The 13,909-nt window shown below is 36.4% G+C and overlaps 1 protein-coding gene across 2 annotated transcripts in view; it reads left to right on the forward strand.

Moving 5' to 3' along the window:
• Positions 1 to 4,828: 4,828 nt before the first annotated feature.
• Positions 4,829 to 13,909, forward strand: part of LOC145782095 (protein FAM184A-like) — a 28,259-nt gene continuing 19,178 nt past the window's right edge. For both annotated transcript variants that reach the window (XM_082593835.1, XM_082593837.1), the window contains exons 1-7: positions 4,829 to 5,035; positions 5,198 to 5,355; positions 5,559 to 6,255; positions 6,859 to 6,994; positions 7,629 to 7,810; positions 8,101 to 8,277; positions 13,068 to 13,220. In XM_082593835.1, coding sequence (XP_082449961.1) covers positions 4,895 to 5,035; positions 5,198 to 5,355; positions 5,559 to 6,255; positions 6,859 to 6,994; positions 7,629 to 7,810; positions 8,101 to 8,277; positions 13,068 to 13,220 — 1,644 coding nt within the window. In that variant the 5' untranslated portion in view covers positions 4,829 to 4,894. The remainder of the gene's footprint in view (positions 5,036 to 5,197; positions 5,356 to 5,558; positions 6,256 to 6,858; positions 6,995 to 7,628; positions 7,811 to 8,100; positions 8,278 to 13,067; positions 13,221 to 13,909) is intronic.

The raw sequence follows: 13,909 nt of genomic DNA on the forward strand, positions 1-13,909 counted from the left end.
TGGATGGAATAATTCCCCGGCAACAAGACTTCAACAATCGGAAACTTCACTCTGTCAATCTCGGTGACCGGGCCTGCGTCAGTGATTCAAAGCCTCTACAAGTATGCGAAACTGCCAGGATTAAGCTCTGCAAGAAGCTTTCCCAGTCCGAGGATAAAGATTCAATCAATCAATCACTTACATAAATATGCAAATGAGACAGAAAGTTTGTGGGAAAAAAATTTTCGCCGGCCGGGGGGCACTGCTGGAAGCGGTTAACACGGCCCTGCCTCTGTATGCGAAACTGCCAGGATTAAGCTCTCAGTCCGAGAATAAAGATTTAATCAATCAACTATTCAACTGTATGCAGTTTCTGCACAAGGCGTATGGATAAACATGTCTAAGCCTACAGCTTTCCATTTGCTGTTCATGAAAGCAGTTCATGAAGTCAGCAGTGTCCGAGTGGTTAGCGCGTTGGGCTTGCAGTCGAGAGCGTGCATGTTCGACTCCAGCCACCCGCACTTGCTGTTGTTTCTCTGAGCCCATTAGCAACTTTACTATAATTGTGATTGATTTCGACTAATGTAATGGGTAGTACCAAATTTAAGTCATAAGTAGAGTAGACAACCGGAAACAGACATTGCCGTCGGTTGCAGCGTGGGTCAGGTGTACGTCGCTTCCGACGTAGGGGAAGGTGAGGTAAGTTGAGCCAGTGGGTAAGTTGAGCCACCCCCCGTAACTCAAAAAATAAAAATCGCATCAACTTTCTACTGCCACCTACCTGACCGTTTATCTTATATGGAGCTGTTCTGTAAAGATTATAGGTCTTTGTCTTGTAGAAAGACAGAAAAACTGTTTTTAGTGATTTTAGGAAGTTTTTTGAACTTTTTGAAAAAAAATATTTTTTGAGTTTTACAAAATGTCTATGGCATTCACCAGTATTGATATGTCTAACAGTAATCACTAATGTTAGCTCATTCAGAAACTATTAAAGTGAGGTTGCTAGCTCATATATGACTGGAGAAATTCCCGTTTAACTTTTAATGGCGGCCTTGAGGTAAGTTGAGCCAGTGATGTACAGGTAAGTTGAGCCGGTGGCTCAACTTACCTCACTTCAGCTGCCAGTGTTAAGTGATGATATATGTAGTCATTAAATAGATAACAAAGTGTGTTTTACTCTTTAATAGTCTAAATCTCTGGAAAAAATAATTTGTCCATTGGTCTATTGAAGTGTAAATTTATTTGTAGTGTAACTTGCAGCCTACTAGCAACATGCAAGGGAAAACCCGACCTGTGCATTACATTGGTAAAATCGAATGCTTCAATGAAGATGGAGAAATTGAGGCCAACTTTTTAAGAAAAGTGCCTGGAAAGTCCGAGGAAAAGTTGTGCGGTACTTTGTCTTTAAAGCAGACGATGAGTGTGCTTTTCTTAAAGAGGATGTCGTTAAAGCTTCCTCACACGACCAGTTGGAGAAACTTTCTGCCGTCAGAAGAAATTCCGGTTTCCATGCTCTCTTGATCAGTGGCATATGGAATAAGTTTAGCTCTGACAGACAACGGAAATTGATTTAGAAAATTCACATTTGGAGGTTTATTTAATCAGGATTGTGTAATAATTCATCGTTTTATTTTCTGTTCTGCAGGTCAGTTGACACGATCTGCTAGTACTACATTGATTTAACGTCTGTTGACGTTTAATCAACAAAAAAGTGGCAGACTTGTCGGCTGGGAAGTGCGCCATTTCACAGTCGAGCAGTCACAACCAGGCCCAGATTTAGGGGGGAAGAGGGGGCAGGTGCTCCGGGCACCCCGACTTTTGAAGGGCCCCCCTAAGTGGAAAAAATGTGATTTTGTGTTATTTCTTCTTCTTTTTAGCCTTTGAAGTTTCTGCAAAATGCTGTGCAGTGCTGGATTGATGCTACTGTAGACGCAGAGGTGGTTTTTTGCGCCGTAGGCTTGAAAAAAAATTTTGCAGGGGGGCCCCCCCGATCTAAAAGTGCCCCGGGCCTCCATCAGCTAAATCCGGCCCTGGTCACAACAAAATAAATTTATCCTTTTACATGTTGTTCTTTCTTCCTGGTAGCAGCTATGTATTAACTGCTACCCAACCTGTCTTCTTTCTAACTTTCGACTCAGGTTCCACATGTGTTGAGTTAAGATTGTATATTGTCAAAAAGAGACGGGTTCAATTGTGATGTGGAATAGTCACTGCACACTCTAATACGTCCGTCCGATAGATTTATCACATCGTAAAAGGCCGAACCACGTTTTCGCCAAGCAGCAAAACACGAGTTAGTGAATAGAGAAAAAATAATGAGAGATTGTCGCTCAAGCATGACAGTGCATCGCAATGATGACGTCACAGTCCATGTTACAATTCGGGACAAATATCTGGGCAATAATTTCGTGAACATATGTATTGCATAGCATTTTATAACGTAGGCTACCATCGCTACAGCTTTTGTTATTGAACAAAAACGAGTGGCTCAACTTTCCTCACACCCCGGCTCAACTTACCACGTGGGGTAGGTAAGTTGAGCCAAAATGACGTAATATTTAAAACATGTTTTTTTTAAATATTCTTATGAGTTATAAAAAAAATTTTTTTGTTAAATTAAGGCCAAAGCATCAACCATTATGCTGCCACTTTCACTTTTATTGTAAACCAAGCGGTTTTCTTAGTAGAAGCGTTTAAGTAAAAAGTGGCTCAACTTACCTCATCCTCCCCTACACCTGACGTACGTAGCGTGCTTCCGACGTAGCGTACCGTACACCGATGCATAACGCTCTAGTCCGCTTTCCCGCAATGCAAGATAGAGAGAGAGAAACCTTTTGTTTTGTCTGCTGCGAAATAGTAGCCTATACGGTACAAATATAAACCGGTACAAATATAATTATTCAACAACAGACTGGAAGCAGCGAAAGACTATATTTTTAGATATGATTAGATAAAGATAAAGATATGAAAAACAAAACAAACAAACAAGTTACCGGTTTGGCAACCTACAGTCAGGGAAATGATATAAAATCACATTAAAGTACGACAGAAAAAAATAAGGCAAGTTGAAAGCTGAACGAGCAAAGTTTGGGTTTAAATTTTTATTCTCGGACTGAGAAAGCCTCTGATAGATTATTTCACAGCAGTTTCACTGGCTCAAGGCCGGTTACCGAGATTGGCAGAGTGAAGTTTCCGATTGTTAAAGTGTAGCTGACTGTGATTGATTCTCTTCTACTAGGTGCCGCTGAACGGAGGGGTGTGATTAAAATTCGTTACTCCTGCGGCCTGCGCACTCCCGCAGAATCGAACTTTTCGATCTTGACTTTTCTTCGTGCACAAATTCTGGTGCTCAACAACCAACCGAGTTATCGAGGCGGATCCATATAGCTATTGCTATTTTTGAAAAGGTTGAAAAAAGAGCTCATGTAGCATAAATATTACATAAAATAATTGATTCCATGAAGTTGTGAAATATAATATTTGCGTAAAATTATTATCTAACTTTTTCAACAACTTTGTGCAAAATTAAGTGTCTGAAGCAGTCACGTTTCCTTGACAACGAATTATTTATGCTAACAGCTGGAAATAGCGTTCTGGACCACTTTCTACTTGACTGATTTTCTAACGCAGGCAACAGCCGCAACAGCTGTACCAAGCACAGCAGACTAGTTAGTACCATTCATTCATTCATTCATTTTATTTTCCGTCTTTAACGCGTCCGGGACGAAAAATATACTACTAACTACAATAGTCAATATAGGCCTACCAGCACGTTAATGAGCGGGAAAAGGTGGTAAAACCTTCTTTAAAACGTGCCAGAATAGTACTGTAAATCACCTGAATAGGAGCTGTAAATCAGTTCGTTTAGGACGCTATCTTAGAGATGGTGCAATAAAATTTTACTTTAAAAAAGTGTAGAAGTGTAGATTGGCTTTTTATGAACTATGATTATTGATTAAGTAGTCAGCTTTAGGTTTGGGTTGTTATTGGTTAGGCCTGCTGTGACATGAGTGGTGTCGAATAACAATTTAGGAAAATTCATCATTTGAAAGGATTTAGGCTATCCACTTTGTACATTTCAAATGGACTATGTTAGGTCAACAGTGTATTTGAGCTTACTTAGTGTTCAGCAAAGGCTGTATTCTAGCACACAATCACAGATTGCTCGTTGGCTTCATTTTGGTTGCTAGTTTGAATCCTTATCCTCGGTTTTCTCAATCTGGAGATGAAGTTGTTTTACACAACAGCAGTTTTTTTTAGTGTCAGTGGTTAAACCTTTTTTATTTATTAAAGTAGTGTGCCTGCCTCTGCACACACATGTGTGCATGAGTGTGCAGTTAGATTTATTGTTATGGGGTGGTGGCTGACTAGATGCCCGCTTATGGTCTTTCACTATCATCCTGATTGTGCCATAATTACCAACAGCTGTAACTTACAATGCATTGTTTTTACCTTTCATTTACATTGCTTGTTTGTTTATAAGTGGCACTATTAAAAAAATAAATTGATTTAGACTTCACACAAGTAAAGTTTGTTTTCAAACCACAATTGAAATAAAAACGTACTTTTTCGGATTACGTTATGATATGAGGTTATGCTTAAGATAGAATTTTGTTTAAAAATAGTTATTAGGTAATTGATAAGTATTTTGTCATCTCTATTTAAAATGTGGCAGAATAATAATTGCTAGAAAGATATATATACCGCCTACCGGCACATATACCGTATGTTAATTGTTGTCAAGATGTTTGTGCTTTTGCAGAAATATAGTTTTCTTTCTCATCATTAAAAATGACAGACAAGACAACCTGCAATTACAAAGAATTTTGTATATTTCAGTTCCCAAAAATCTAAAATGTAATGACTAAGTAAACTATTTTTTCTCCGTTTAATTTATTCTAAGTAGTGTGGTGTGATGGCAACTGGTAGAATGTCGTGGCAATTTCATAACCAAAAGCACTTGCCTAGTTATGGGTTGTCTGGAGGTAGTGATGGTGCTGGCGACATGCAGGATATGCATTTGAAAATGTCTAAGAAGATTGCTCAGCTCACTAAGGTAACATTTTTTTGAACTTTATCATTGAACACGAGTTTATCATTAAAAAGTTCATTTTTTAACTACTGTATGTCTGTTACATTGGTTAAAACCATATTTACATCTTATTGCTTCAACTTTGATAGCAAGATTTAAGCTTTGTAACAAATTCATTCATTTCAGGTGATTTATGCACTTAATACAAAAAATGATGAGCACGAGGCTTCAATGGCTGCACTTAAAGATGCACATGAAGAAGAAGTCCAGCAAATGTTGACAGAAACTGCTTATAAAATTCAGCAGTATCGACTAAAAATTGGAAGCGAACTTGATTTGAGAAGGTGACAAGTGTTTTTGTATCTTGCTTTCTCAATCTTGTTATTTTTTTTTCAAAATAACGTCGGAAAAAAAACTTGCTCATGCAAAAGTTTGTAATGTTAATTATCTTTTTTTATTCAATACCTAGTAAAAGTGTTGTTTGAGTTTTGTTTCTTTCAAATGTTTATAAATATCGAATTTGCTACATAATCTGTTTTGTCTTTAGGAGAATAAAAAATCTTGAAGAATGTATCAGTGTATTTGAACGAGAAAAGAAGCAAGCATTGGTTGAGATTGATGCTGAAAAGCACATCAGCGCCGAGCGAGAAGTAGAAAAAGAACATGCCCACGAAGAAAAAATTCGGTTGCTAACAAGAGAAATGATTGAAACAAAAACTGCTTTTGAACAACGCATCCATGATTTTGAGGAAATTGTCACAAACTTAGAAAAGGAAAAGCTAAAAAATACAAATTCAGTCACTTCAGCTTTTTTACAGCAAGTAGCTGATCTTCGACAGCAACTGCAAGAGCAAGAAAGGACTTCATTCCAAAACACAGAAAAGCTAACTGAATCTCATCATCTTCAAGTTCAAGAATTCGAAACTGAAATTTCAAATCTCAAAAAAGAAATTAAAAAGACAATAGAAGATTCCGAAGTAAAAATGGATAAAGCAAAAGCATTTTATGAACATGAACTAATGGCTTTACGTGCGTCAAGTATCTCTGATGAAGAGTTATCAACCAAATGGTTGGAACGTGAAACTGCCCTTAAACAAGAGACATCTAGAATTGAGCTCTCCTTGAGGAATAAAGTAAAGGAATTATCATCTGAGTTAGATATTCAACGAGATGAGGTGGCATCTTTAAATCAGTATCTCACTCAATCTAAATCTGAGGCCAATGGAGCGCTGGATCATATCAAGGTAAGTGATAAATTTCATCTTCATAAAAAGTTTTTGTTTTATGAAGTTTATTAATCTTAAAGGTAAAGTAATTTCTTCATGCAATGCACAAAATTAAACAATTTTAACCTAAATAGCTGACACAAAGGGTGAGGTTTGCTTTCAAAATCTACTGCAGCTTTTTTCATTTTGCAAACTTCTGCATGGGGATAACAAGTACAATAAAACAATTCAAAAAATATCACAACAACCATCTCACTTGCCTACCACATTCACAAAAACATACTTTTTAAAAATGTCTAGCTTGTCTAATAAAAAGTCAAAAAAAAAATTTGAAGGGTTTTATTGCTTTTATAACATTTTACTCAGCATAGGAATACACATCTTTAGATCTAACATGCACATGAAATAGTTGCAGCATGGACTGCAGCATGCAAGCACGATCAGTGTTCAGATAACCAAAAAGTTTAAAAAGCAATTTCAAAATATTTAGTACTGCACTGTTTGCATTACTGCTGCTGTTGCATGAGATGTGTTGCATTGGTAGCAACACTAATATTTCGTACAATATGTATGTACGGAATTCCATGTGGTAGACTGCTTAAAATGTTATTCATCTTTCAGGATTTAAGAGAACAGTTGGGAAAACTGCAGCAAGAATGTAAAGCATCCTTAGATCAAACCAGGTCTTTAGAAGAAGAGTTGAAAACGGCCAATTCAAGAGTGGAGTCACAAGCTGCTGATGTTTTAAGAAAATCAAGTACAATTAACCAAAATTTTATCTGTCTAACTTTGAATTAAACATGAAATGTTTCTGATATGTGTGGGGGATTGTGGTCACTACACACATGAGCGTACAAACGATAAATTCGTGAAGTGAAAATCATCGACCTGTTGTTGCAATTACTTGCATACTTAATGTATATACCGTACTGGTATAAAGATTCCAAAAACTAGTTGGATTTGGGTGAGCTGAAAATCTGGTATTGGAATGATGGTTTGTTATTTCAAGTGCACAATGCACACACCTTTCCTTGGATAAAAGAGTTTTTCTATAGACTTAAAAGCAAAACTGTTTCAATAAACTAATGCGTACCACAGCATAGGCTGCTTACTAACTGCCATTGCTACTTTTATTGAGAATTCTTTGCACACAATTTGCGTTATTATTGTTCGTGACTTTTTCGCATACTGTATTACTTTACAGCATTTGCATAGCGTCTTTTGTGTGGCTTCTTACTTATCCATCAACAGTGTTTTTTATGTAGCAAAACAGAAATGCCAACTCCCCTGGCTGTTTACACCAAATATTGATTACGGTACTTATGCAGCACATTTGGTATCGATTTTGTTCTCATTTCCGCTCGTTTCAAAATAAACTGACTTTGTCTTAGGCATTATTGGAACGTTGGAAGCAATCAAATTCACGCAGGAGGAAAGCATTCGCGATCTGGAAGTACAGATGAAGGAGCTCAAGAAGAGATTACAAGATCTTGAGTCGGATAAAATTACCCTTGAAAACTCCCAGTCTGATGAAAACAGGCAACTTCTTCAGCAACTTCAAATTATGGGAAAGGTATCTACTTCACAATTACTTTAGTTGATTGATTTTACATAATTTGATGTTGAAGAACCGTCAAACAGCGTCACATCAACAAAATGTAATTTTATTGAGATTGCGCGAGTGGGTTTGTTTATAATAGATTAGATGTAACAGTGCCGATATATATATGTTTAAAATTGCACAAAAAACAGCTTTAATAAATCTTGCCTGTGTGCAGTTAACTCGGCTATGAACACCCTTTACAAGTTGAAAATAAGATCATCTCTTGGTAGTTTTGATCGGTTGACTACTGTTATTTTTAGAAAATTGAAACATTAAATGATGAGAAGTTGTCGCTGCACAAGCAATTCAAACACGATTTAGAGGAAATAAAGGTTTCCCACGAAGACGAAACGGAAACCCTGAGACAGCAATTTGAGAGAGAAATGGACGGAGTCACAAGAACCCATCAGTCGGAGATTGAATCCATGAAAAACGAAGTGAGCTCAAAACAATATTTTCAATACATCAAATGGTTGTAATAGCATGAATTTAATTGTTTTTATTTTTTCATAGCCGAGAACTTCAGTTGCATCATAAATGCTTGAACCCCTCCCCCTCCGAAACAAAGCAAATATGATATGCACATTGCGAAATCTAAAAGTTTTCGCAAATTTTATTATTTTTACCTTAACTCTTGTTCACTTCAATGGGTTGCTTACGTATCACCTACAAGACTTTTGCGTACCACGGTTTGAGAACCACTGGTCTAATGTGCAGGCTACACTTACAGACATCTGCTTTTGACTTCCGGTAAACTTTTTTGTTAAATAAAAAGTGTGCGGATTAAAGAAGAATCGTTTTTAGAGCCCAAAAAAAATACTCAAAAAGCGACCAAAACTTCTGAGAAGGTGTGAATCTCCAATCTCCATGGTAAAATATAATGATCGTAATCGGTTGGTTTACATTTTAGAAGCTGGCACAGTTCTGTTCCTGCTCGCAAAGATTGGCCGATATGCTGCAAACCAAACGTAATAATTAACCATACGCGCGTAACAAATAGTTTCATGATGTCTGGAATTTTAATTTTTTGATCAAAAGATCAAGCAAGTCGTTTGGCACGCTGCATGTGTTGCTGGGGATCAATTATTTATCGATCACATTCTAGTTACCGATAAGGTTGTGCACTTGGCTGCTTCGTTTGAATGAACATAAACGTATATTGCGTTGAGCGAAAAGCAATAACAAAGAATTTTAAAGTGCAGTTTAAAAGCACTTTCAATTTCTTTGTAATGCGCTGGTACTACAGTATTTTTATCTTTTTCCTAACCAGTAAACTTTTGCCGTAAAGAAACGTAGCAAAGCTCCTGTATATCACTTTCACGATTTTTTAATATATGTTGTACTTTTTTTTATTTTATATATATATTGTAGCCTACTTCTGAAGTCAAAATTCTAATTTTGCCATATAATTTCTAAAATGTTATCATGCATATCTGCATTGTGAAAGCTTCAAGCGTTTTCAACGATATTGCGTTCTCTGTTGAAAGCACAAACTTTTCAGCAATCCATTTACACATAGTTTATTTAACTCTTCCGATTACTGTCAGTCACACACAAACGCCTTTCCATACAATTTCGTATTTGGACGTAAATGTTACTGACCATGGGTTGTGACAGGCCAGCCAGCAAATCAGTCCTTTTTTACATTGGTTCAACGTCTGCCAGACGTTGAACCATTGTAAAAAAGGACTGATTTGCGAACTGGAATAGCGTTGATCCTTATCGTATACAAGTTCATGTTTTGGATGGTTGACTATAAGACTTCTTTCGTACAATGACCTTATTGTTAAATGTTTGGGTGCCTTGTCGCATTGGCGAAAAGTTTAGCTGTTTATTTCTGTTCTGCCATCGCCCGCAGACACATTCGTAACGCGAAACGTCGTTCGAAGAATGTTTGATGCACCATTTAGGAGGTTAAAAGGGGTGGGGCTGACTGGATGTTAACACGTTGTTGTTTTTTTAAGTTTAGAGCAGATTTTAAGTTTTGCTTGTGTTTCATCGCCTCTTAGCGTTTGAAGTCTTATTCCAAACTACAGAGAAACAATTTTGTAGGAACATTATTTTATGTCACTTTGCTGTTGGTCTAAATCTTGTTTTTTGCATAACAAACTCCCTCATTATAGACTCTTGTACTTGTTCTGCGATGACTTTAAATAGGATTAAGCTAGAAGACCTTGAATCTTGATCTTTAAAAATCACATCATGTACAATATTTCAAAGCAATATATTGGCGGTGTGTGATCTGGGTACACTATGTTGAATTATTTCTGTTTTTTCGCCATGAAATTGCGATCTAATCGTAAAAATCTGGCAAATTGGCAGTTTGACTGGATTTGTGCCTTCGAGTGATTGCTACGTTGTCGGGGATGGCACGCTGAAGATACCTTTTGAAAAGATTTTTCTTGCTTCTCTGTTGCATATTTTTGTTTTGACAACGTTTCCCCCCTTTTTGCGAGAATGACTCCCCATTAGGGTGATTCAGAAAGTGATTTTTTTTAATTCAATGGGGCACCCTCTTGTATCGTGTCAATACCTGAAAAAATAATCCTGTCAAATTTTTAGGGCAATCGAAAGCATTTTTAAGGTTGCTACCGACTTTGAAAGCTGCACATAATACACAAATGGGTCATTCCCTGTCAACTCAACAGGGTGTGCAAGCTCGACCCTCTTAGATTTTCTTGAAATTTACACTAAAGTTTCATATTGATGTATAATGAACACAAAAAAAAATTTCAGCTCATTATCTCAAGACGTTTAGAAATTACAGCCCTTGAAATTACAGATAATTACTTTAGAAATTAATTTAGAAATTACAGCCCTAGAAATTACAGATGAAGCCCAAACCATCTTTACACCCTCCAAACTTCAATAATTTTACATTTGTTTGGTGTCAGTCTCATAGGGGTTAATTATTAACTAGTATAGATTAATGATATGCAAAATGGTAGTTCTGTGATTATTGGTTTGGGAGATAGCGGACATCAAAAATTGATAAAAAATTTTCAAATGTAAAAAATTTCAATTTTTGAAAAGTTCTATATCTAAAACTAATTGGAAATTAGCAATTTTGGTAGTAGATATGAAAACTAGGGCTGCTTCTTCAGACTACCAAATTTCAGCTTTGTAAATGCTTTAGATTAAAAGTTATGAAGACCCAAACATGGAGGAAAATGTACAATTGTACATGCGAACACATTTTGAGTGACCTTGGTGACTTTTGAAGGGCTGTAATTTCTAAAGGTCTTGAGATAATGAGCTGAAATTTTTTTTGTGTTGCATTATACATTAATATGAAACTTTAGTGTAAATTTCAAGAAAATCTAAGAGGGTCGAGCTTGCACACCCTGTTGAGTTGACAGGGAATGACCCATTTGTGTATTATGTGCAGCTTTCAAAGTCGGTAGCAACCTTAAAAATGCTTTCGATTGCCCTAAAAATTTGACAGGATTATTTTTTCAGGTATTGACACGATACAAGAGGGTGCCCATTGAATTAAAAAAAAAAATCAATTTCTGAATCACCCTTACTCCCCATACATCAAAGTCCGTTATTTTTACATTCATGCAACGTCTGCAGACGTTGAATCAATGTAAAAACGACGGATTTTGTTGTCTGGGTCGGGCTCAACATAATTTTTTACCTCATAGTTGTGGAGACTTGATTTTCCTTGCGGCGATTGCAGCAATCCTGAGTTGCTCACTGTCAAATGCAGTTGCACAAACGTGACACGGACATAATTAGGGTTCTTCATTTGGTTGGCGTGGGATTAATTTACCGCAGATGGATAAGTTAAAGAAGTTTCCAAGCCACTTGAAAATCAGACAACAATCTAAACTGCTCCATTGTTCCTTCCACTCCAGTGTCATATTCTGTTCAACTATCGTTTTTAAATAACGTTATAAACGGTTACGCTTGACTTTAGCCTTACCAAAATCTTTCAGGCATTTAATGACTACCGGTTTTGTGTATCACTTTGAAAGTTATTTTTATGGTGGGTTGCTTTCTCCTACGTTGTTGATTATTAGCTAGCAAAATCCGTTATTTTTACTTTGATTCAAGGTCTGTAGACGTTGAATCAATGTGAAAAGCACATATTTTGCTAGCTAGGTTAATTCTCTCTTTACTGATTGACCCGAGCAATTCTGTGAAACTTTTAAGTATATAACAAGATAGACAGACATAACTCAGCAACAACACTACATTTAACATTATAAAAACAAAAAACAAAAAGCGAACGTTTTCGGCTAGTCATATAGCCCTTTTCAACCCTATAAGAAAAATACATTTTTAAAAGAAATGCTAAAGAATCATATAGTATCACAGCAAAAATATGGTCAAATCTAAACATTTGAGAAACTGCCTCGCTCACACAAAATGATAACTGAAAATGAAAATTACACAGACTAGCCGAAAACGTTTGCTTTTTGTTTTTATAATGTTAAATGTAGTGTTGTTGCTGAGTTATGTCTGTTTATGGTTTAAAAGAGTTACCTCTCTACCCAAATTGTAATAACAAGATAGATTCACGAAAACATGGTCAGATTGTATTGGTATCAAAACTGTCAATCAATAGTTGTTGAAAATTTATCAAGTCTGTGTTGCTTTTCCCAAGGCCCTTGCTCGCAAAATCCAACCTAGTAACGTGGGCAGATGTTAAATCAATGCAAAAAAACAGGTTTTGTAACTTGAGCTTATCGACAGCACAGTCACAAAACACTTGAAACAGGTCGCTTTGTTTTATGTGATTTCAACTTGTTTTTGACATGCTTGCGTTCTTAGTCAATTAGTGGTGTGGCCTTTTTCTGTCACGTTAATGTTGTTGCTGTTCTTGACCTTTTTTTCCTCAGAAAACCATCTTTGAGAAAGGAACGAATACCATATTAAGTAAATATGTGTAAAAATTAAAAGAAACAACTTACAATGTAATTAGCCGAAAAGGAATTACATCGTTCGCCATGTTGCATTCTAGAACGGCTATCATGTCTCAAATTACCTTCAGTCAGTGATAGATGGGATCATATTTTTACTTAAAGGTATATAGTCAGTAGACCAATACCGGCACACTGTTAAGATTACTTTAAAAGAGCAATTCTTTAGCAATCATTGCAATGTTCACCTGATGAAAGTTGCAATGATTGCTAATTCTGATAAATATTCCAACTTTTCATTACGGTACTTAAAGAGCAATTTGTAGTAAATCCTTACAACAAAGACGAATCTTTTTCAGACTCAGGAAGCAATGGACAAACTTCTGCAAGAGATGCAGGATCGTATTCTCCGTGAAACCACCCAGTTCGAGGCGGACAAAGCGGCCGCTATCGCCAAATTGGAAGGTGAAAATGATGCAGTCAGGCGCACTCTCAAGAACGCTCAAAATGAAGTGAGTTTCTCATCGGATGCACTTTCCAACCAATCAGAACTATTTATTTTTTGCATTGATTTAGACGTTGAACTTATGCGTAAAAAGCTATCTGTTCTAGCATTAGCAACAGGCATGCAAGCAAAATTTGTCATTTTACGTTGATTCAACGTTTGCAGACGTTGAGGACGAACTTTACTAGCTGAGACCAAATTGAAAAGTACTAATTTTTCTACTTCGTTTCAATTTTGAAAATAGTTTTTGCACCAAAAGAATCTTCAGTCTTCCCATAAAATTACGTTGCTTGACAACATTTTCTTGTCAGTTTTTTATGTTTTGTGTAGTTTTGATAGATAAAAAATAAAAGCCATCGCGGAGAAATTCTTTGGTGCTGATAAAGAATTTTTCAGAGCTGGTTTCTTCAGAATTTTTCGATGCCAGAAAGTTTAAAAACACAAAAGGTCATATTGTTCTTGTCACCGATACAGGGTTATTAAATTTGTTTAAGCCGCAAGACTGCCTTGTGGCGAAAACAAATTTCCGTTTCAAAGATTGTTTTCATTTTGTGTTGTGTTTCAATTTCAACTCAAACAAACTGCGCATTATTATCAGTGAACTTGATTCTCCAAATACACCATCGGCATGTCATTTTAAAAATAGCAACTTTGTCATTTATGAGCTAACCCATTAGTAATTTAGACACTTCAACT

This window comes from Aplidium turbinatum, chromosome 13, assembly GCF_918807975.1.
Source record: "Aplidium turbinatum chromosome 13, kaAplTurb1.1, whole genome shotgun sequence".
In the NCBI taxonomy this organism is placed as follows: Eukaryota; Metazoa; Chordata; class Ascidiacea; order Aplousobranchia; family Polyclinidae; genus Aplidium; species Aplidium turbinatum.